Source organism: Penicillium brevicompactum (genome assembly GCF_028827555.1).
Source record: "Penicillium brevicompactum strain IBT 35665 chromosome Unknown utg000004l_segment0_segment0, whole genome shotgun sequence".
NCBI lineage: Eukaryota > Fungi > Ascomycota > Eurotiomycetes > Eurotiales > Aspergillaceae > Penicillium > Penicillium brevicompactum.
Window position 1 is genome coordinate 113,421 of NW_026623207.1, and position 7,809 is coordinate 121,229.

General features: G+C 46.8%; 1 protein-coding gene across 1 annotated transcript; it reads left to right on the forward strand.

Moving 5' to 3' along the window:
* Positions 1–2,069: 2,069 nt before the first annotated feature.
* Positions 2,070–3,357, forward strand: N7506_005603 (uncharacterized protein; the record flags this gene model as incomplete). Its single annotated transcript, XM_056954896.1, has 6 exons — positions 2,070–2,191; positions 2,241–2,475; positions 2,522–2,578; positions 2,626–2,928; positions 2,980–3,103; positions 3,185–3,357. The coding sequence occupies 6 exons, from the start codon at positions 2,070–2,072 to the stop codon at positions 3,355–3,357; spliced, it is 1,014 nt and encodes a 337-aa protein (XP_056811873.1).
* Between the last annotated feature and the right edge of the window lie 4,452 nt (positions 3,358–7,809).

A 7,809-nucleotide genomic window follows, 5' to 3' on the forward strand; every position in this document is an offset into this window, starting at 1 on the left:
TATTTTGGGTCCTGTCCAAAATGGGCTTAGTGGTAAAATACCACTGACATTTACTTTTCTGTGGTAGAGTCACAATCTACACTTCAACTTAGCACTGTAAGCCTACATCTCCAACTCTCTGCTTAATACTATTTACCATTGACTTGCTATTCATCTTTGAAACTTCCAGACACCACTTCAAGAGACAAGACAGAAGACCATTTCTGCTATCTCTTTCCACATTGTTTTACCACAACCACGTCCCGGTGGTCACTCTCTTCCATCCTGAATACTTGCAATCTCCAATAAGGAAGCCATGTATGGCTCTACAATGCAGATGAAGACAGGGCGTAGCATAAATTATTCTCTGTGCTAGACTAGGAAAGTACACTTCGTGTACTCGGTCATATGAATGGCGAATACGATATAACCTTGTGTTCCTTGGGTCATTTTCTCCAAAAGAATGGGCCCACTGGAGTCATTCTGCAAAACTTGAAGTTGCTGAAGTCTCGTTTTGCCACCTTCTGTGCCAATGCTTTCAGAAATTGGAATGAACCGTTCGACACCAATACAGAATTTTTCGACGGGTTTCAATCTCTAGGGCCTGTGGCACTTGCGAGGTCTCTGTCTGAAACAGTTCATGCGTCCTATCGGAAGCTCAATAATAATTCGTTAAAAGGAGAACGTCAAGCCTTACAGAACCTGAATGATATCAGTAACCGTTTATGTTGCTCGGTGAAGAAATCTTCAGACGCTGGAGCCATAAGTGCCTCAGAACTGCTTCAACTTACCCAGGTAAGTCACAGAAACCCCGTGACCCGACAAACTGCAACAATATTTCACGACAAACGCCTTAGCGTCACTCGGCGCATTCAACAAAATAATCGAATACTCCCAACGACGAGAGCGTGATATTCTACCAACTTTGACAGAGTAACCTCCATGACAACGCTTGGCCAACATGTCATGAAATTCAGACTCGCATTTCTTAACAATGCGGTCGTCCCAATATGCCACCTTTCCCCGCACTTCAACGTCAGAAGTTGCTGCTGCATTTTGCGAAGAACCAAAGCCGCCCATTGTTGCGGTAGAGGTGGTGAAATAAGGCAAGGAAGGCAGAGAGGAAGTGAATATACAAGCAAAACCCACAGAGGCTTGCTGGAATCAAGTGCCCCAATTTGAGTTTGATCGTACTCTTTGATATCCAGAGGGTTCGTAAGCGGCCGACGCAATTGACAAAATGGCTGGACTGATACGTGGTAGGGAAAGACAAGTGTGAAGGAAATCCGGCGGATCGAAAAGAGTTGAGAGAAAGAAAACCGTGTGGAAAAATGCCCTCAGTTTTGCTTTATTCACAATGTCATGCGATTCTATCTCTGGGAGTAGGCACACATGAAAGGATGGACGCTAGTAGCTCTTTTCTTGATGCAGCCTGGCCTGATAGCGCTCCTGCATAGAAGGCTATACATAGAGTAAGATAAACTGGTTTATATGCCCCCAAGACCAGGATGATCCGAGCGCTTAGTGGTTGGCTGTCATAATGCGATATCATCAGAGTGTTTGATAATACGTACGCCCTTTATGGATAGATGCAGTGTCGGTATGAGAATGTATTTTCGAACCAATAATGTGATGCATCCAGCCGCCGTGATATGGGGTACATTGAGTGAGTGGGTCACGCAACTCCTTCGAAGAACCTAAGACCAGACCTTAGGGGCCCCGATGTTTATAACACGATTATGACCAATGAAAAGTAAGAGGTTGAGTGGATATTAGCGAATCATGGTACGGACGACGTGAGAGGATCTCATATGAAGGGCCCACTTCTTAGGCGCTGTGGTTCGTGACAAGATTCAAGAGAAACAATACGCTGGTGGGCCAACAATTGAGCATGTGGGGGCCGGCGCTTAGTCTTATAGGTAATTTGACCGCCTTCTGGGCGGCCGAGGGACAACCCAGCCGTACGCCATATCCCTCACCTGACAGTATTGACATGCTGTTCCAGTCTTCAAACTGGTAAAAAAGACATTGCACGGGATTTTGATAGCAAAGAAGAAAAAAAGGACGGTTATACCATGTGCCTTTCCTGGATGCGATCCCTAGGGCGACGGGTTCTGGCGAAAGGTCAGCGTGATACACCTGAACACCCAGTGAAGAAGGCCTTCCCTTCCGGCATCAAACAGCTTTGCGGTCCCGTTGACGGCACAGTCGAGTATGTACCGTCCTAATTTACAAAATAACACCTCTGATTTCTCTTCCAGCATCGTATTCGTCCACGGCTTGAACGAAGATCGCGATGCAACGTGGACTGCCAGAGATGCCACCGATCCCTGGCCTAAAACCCTCCACCCACTCATATTTCCGACAATCTGCATACTTACATTTGGATACGACGCGTATGGGGATCACGGGCGAGATGTAATGTTGCAGGAGCTTATCGCCAATCATGCGAGGAGTCTGCTAGAATCTCTTTCGTCGTATCGAGTTGACCAGACGGTATGGTAGCCAATACTGCGATGTTGTGGTGTGTTGACACGTGCAGGATGAGCGACCGATCATTTTTGTATGCTCTGGCTTCGGCGGACTGGTCTGCGACATGGTATGGTGCCGTCATGATTATGTAGGCTGCGCTAATGTCGATGGCAGGCCTTAAACTCCTCGAGGCATCATCCGGAGCGTTATTTTAACAATGTTTTCCGCTCCACCCGCGGTGTTATCTTCCTTGACACGCCGAACCATGAGGTTGGACGAGCGAGTTGGGCCGAGGCGATGTTTTTATCCACGAGCCTTATCGAGCAGACGAATTCCGAACATGACAACAACCTCAGACGCGATTTCGAGGTGATTAGCGACATTCAAGACCGCTTTTTTAACCTGGTCAACGAGCACAGCTCAGAAATACAGCCACAGGTCGAGGTTCTTTATTTATACGAGGAATCACCCAATTTAGTATGTCAGGTAAAACCTGGATTTGTTCCAAATACTAACGACCGCGCTTAGGTCGCGACCAAACCCTCGGCCATCACGGCTGACCACACCCCGGACCATACCCTAATCGAAATTCACGGCCATGTTGATATGACCAAGTTCACCAACGTCGAGGACCCTGGATTTGTGGCTATTTGTAAGCAGCTGCGTCGATGGAGTAGAGATATGGATGCAGACAAGAGATGCCACACGAATCGACCATCGGCTGGGCATCTAGGCGTTGCCAACCAATACGGCGAGAGCAGTCGTCAATATAATTTGATCGGCGGAGGCTCGCAGAAAATCGTGGAAGGCCAATATTTCGTGGCGAGGGGGCATCAGCATTTCGATAGCCCCTGGTCAATGCCCTCGAAAGACACGCCAGACCAGCAACCCCCGCCTTACAAATAATTAGTCCGACCGGTGTATTCGCTTAGCCTGCTTACTGCCTTCCTTGCCCTTTCTGACTGTACCGAGATCGGTGTTCTATCAGCCAACTGGCTCTTGATAAAGTTTTTTTTTTTTTTTTTTTTTTTTTCAGACATCTCAATCAAGAATTGAGAATATAGAATCTGATGACCACCCACCTGGGCAATTCGAATCCAAGCGCTTTGGCGGACTGTGGGCCATGATTAAAACAAGCCTTGTAATCCCAACAGGCCACATTATGTCCAAAGGTGTAATCTCGGTAAGACAGGAATTGGCAACGCAGACCTTGAGCAACTTCTTCCTGATTCCCAAGGCAGGAATTGCTGAATCAGCTCCAATGAGCCCTTTTAATCTGCTATCAGAATTATTTTAAAATATGCATCTCAAGTACTGTGCAATTGTCTCATTGATTTATTCTAGTACTACTGTATACTAAGTCTCGGAACCGATAGACAGGGCCAAGTCAGTCATTGTTTTCATACCGTAATTATTTCATGATCTTGATTTTGATCACCTGGGCTCGGATACCAGTACCCGCAGTGGTAGCAAATAAGCATACAGTATTTACCGCCGGGTCTGTTTCGGATATCGCCAACATCTCTTTAAACAGAGCAAAGGCTAAAAGCTTGCAGATCAATGTTGTTTTAGTAAGCAAGTGCGCAGATGGCTGCTTTACATCTCTTGTGTATCAGCGGGCTGGCAAGCGCGTCAGAGGACATATAAATATTCTGCCATGACCCCGATAAAAAGTCCTATTATGAAGTGTCTGCTGACCGCGGAGTCTACATTATGTTCTATCTTGAGCCCGCCGAATACAATTTTGATAGCCAAATACCGTTTGTACCAGACGGAGTATCGCCAGTTACCGGCTCAGTCGAAAAGGTAGTAAGATCAAGCGACCACCTCCACAAACTTGCTCGAAAAACAATCCTAAAACGTGCTCCACTCGGCGAGTGGGCAGAATTGTGGCGAATCAACGAGAAACGAATGCTAGTGCAAGAGGCATTTATGATCCAGCGAGCTCGGCATCATCATGTCATCCAACTGATCGAAGTATACTTTGATGATCAAAATCAACGCGCGGATGAAATCAGATTCGCAATCGTCATGGATCGCGCAGATAGTAACCTTCGTCGTTTCCTCCAGCCTAAGGCATGCCCCGATATACGGTGGTTCGGCTGTTTGTCAGACGCTGTCTGTTGTCTCCATGCTTCGCATATTCTACACGGATCCATCAAACCGGAGAACATATTGATCAAAGGAGGACAAGTCTTGTTGACAGATTTTGGCTTGTCGCAAAGAGGACTTGGGGAGATGGTTAAAGGTCGCAGCCAGTGGAACCCAGTGTACGAGTATTGCGCTCCTGAACTGAGGGACAAAGGCATATCAAAAGAGACAGATGTGTTCTCTTTAGGCGCTGTCTTCTTGGAGATGATCGTCGCTTTGGACTACTCCGACAAGTTTGAAACCCTAAAATCTATCTTGAAGCGCCCATGCCCCTCCGATGGAATATTATCTTATGCGAACAATATCCACCAAGTTCATTCATGGATTGAGCAGGAACTTGATGGTCTCGGTTGGCACGACAAAAAAATTCGCTCTATGTGCAAAGAAATGATTCAACCTGACCCTATTCAACGCTCTTCAATAGACGATTCAGATGATTTCTCGCCATCGCTGTCGGCAGGGTATAGGTATTGCACATGTGTTTGCGTGGGTGCATAGCGAATGTTCCGTTCTACTGTGTATGCAATCTCCAACCTCTGCATTTCTCACACTCCCTTTACGGGCTCTTAATAATATGTATATTCTGCTCAGAAGATCGATAGCAAGTTAGACTCTGAATTGCGATGTAGCTAAGGGAAGAGAGTTCTGTCAGATATGCTCCTCTGAGATTTGTCGTGAGTCATAGCTCAAAACATGCGCCCTCAGCTGTGTAATTCCAAGACTCCAGGGAAGAGAAGAAAGGTGATGCGACAGCACAATGTTTATTCTCATTGCCGAAGCCATGAGGTGACGGCTGCATCATAGTAGTTTCCTACAGTTGGCTGGAAAATCGGGGACTGCCCTCAAGATCCCAATCATCTCTGCATGTTCGTACAGAGGAGCCAACTGGAGAGCTGTTTGGTCGCCGATTTTTTCCAAAGCATTGACGTCGATGCCGGGCTGTTCTAGGAGGCAACTGAAGATCTTCGTATGCCCCCACCGAGAGGCGCAATGAAGAGCTGTTTGGCCGCTCCTGTCTGAAGCGTTGATTTTGATGCCCGGCTGGCCCAGGAGGCACCTGACGATGGCCATATGATCACATCCGGTAGCAACAATCAAGGGAGTATAGCTGCCGGTAGAGTCAGTTGTGTTGACGTTCGCGCCCTCTAAAATGGCTTTTCTGACTGCTCTTATATGGTTGTGTTCTGCAGCGAACAACAGAGCAGAATTGGCTGGTCTTGGTGCAGAACGATCAAAAAACCATTCACCATCAAGTTTCTCGTATATGTGGCGATCAACCCGAGAGAATCGATATATTTCAGTCTCATTTAAATATTCGCATATCAATAGGAGTAGCTCGAGAGGCAGACCAAGGAGCTTGCAGACGGGTTGCTTTGGACTCATCTTGATACATATCAAGACCGCTTGCGAAAACCACGGGTCCCTCTATAAGTTGAAAAGTTTAATTGCCTAATGAAATTTGATAGGAGCCCGGAGGCAGAGAGCAAGGCGATGTTGCTCAAAAAGTCTCTCGTCAACAAAAGAGGGTCGGCATTTTACTGGTGCGCCCGAGGAATATTCAGTATCCCACTGACGCTCGTAAGGCTCCCAACGACTTTACTAAGCTCATCCCCAGTTTATTCTATACTTCCATGGTATATAGAAATCACACTCTCAAGAACTTCATTGGATATGTCTGTACTAGTCCGTACTGTAACGACCACGTTCTGACACTATGTATTCAAGTCAGAGACAACCACAGAATTGTGGTGGGCCAATTGATCGACAGTCCGGTGGGACCACGGTGTGTTATTTGGGGCGGGCACGTGTTATGACTTCCATGAGTTATCTTTGCCTCGAGTTTATCTCTTTCTAGAACTGCCATCTAGTTATTGCACATTTATCGGTGCGACAATATCCTTGCACGCACCAGGCAACAATGTTCGCTTTGCACGGATTATGAGCGATTTAATCGAGCGCCATTTACCGCCCTTTTCCCCGATTTTTGTTTGAGAAAAATAATCCCGCCCCTATGTCGCCGATTGACGTAAACCATCCGCGCTAGCTATTTTGGCTTTAAATAGATCATGCCGTTACGCGCTTAGGCATAAATCTGCCGTCACTGAAGTTGAAGCAATGTTTGACCAATGGGTTAACTCACTGAAGCGACTAGGTAGCGGCGTGATTCGGTTTTGAAGCTAAGTCCGGAGTCAAGGGGAACAAGATGTGTGACTGCCAAGCATCCAGCTCGCTTCTGCACTTCCACCCATGATCGAGCATGAAAGCTGACTGTAATGATAATGGCAATTACCAGGGCCGTAACTATCCTCCCTTGCAAGTATGATGGGATATCCAGCCACTGGAGCGGGCCTGGTGTTGGCGCTTGGAAGAAACGTCTCCGGAATATCGCGGGCTGCAACCCCTCAAATGCCCGTGGCTGTATCGGCGCCCGAGGCTATAAGACAGCCAGTATACGAGAGCGAGAAGCCCACAGAGACTGAATATATCTTGGACGGAAGCTCTCGCAAGCTATTCGGCAAACTTTGAGCTAAGGCGGGGCATGCTTTTACGAGAGGCAGCACTGGACGTCAGCAGGTTTATATATTGTTTCCTAATGGTTGTTTAATCAACGCTGACCTATTGCTTTCATTTGGACAGTCAATTCAAAAGCAACTCATTTGACGCTATGCTACTACAACACTGCGTATATATACCTTGGTACGTGGCCGCTTAATATGTGGCCAAGGTGGTGTTTAGAGCGTTATGGATTATCAAAGTGCTTGCAGGGACCAAGTGAAAATTGGTGACAATGTGTCGACCCTAGGCGACCGCGGTATATCATTTTACAAACCCCCAACATGGTATGAGTTTTCTTACGCATATTTTCAGTCGAAGTGCTCAGGGTTGATTCATGTCGGCATATCCAAGTTTCTGTATCGGGATCGAAGCCACCGACAACCTTTCAAGCTCAGGTGTTCAAGTTATCTCGAAGTTGAAATGTTGAAAAACGCCATATATCTCCAGCACCAGTCTTTTGTTGATGTTATCTTTTCCGGTATTAGATGTCCTGAAACCTTTTATTATTAGGCCCATGGTCTCGGGTCAGAGCAATGGAGCAATTGCAGAGAGTCTTTTGGTGCTGATGTATGAAGCTGAATCTTGCGTCATCCTGCATACAGTCAATCTGGCGAGGCTCGAAAAGAAGCTGGCTGCCTGTTTGGCCATGGG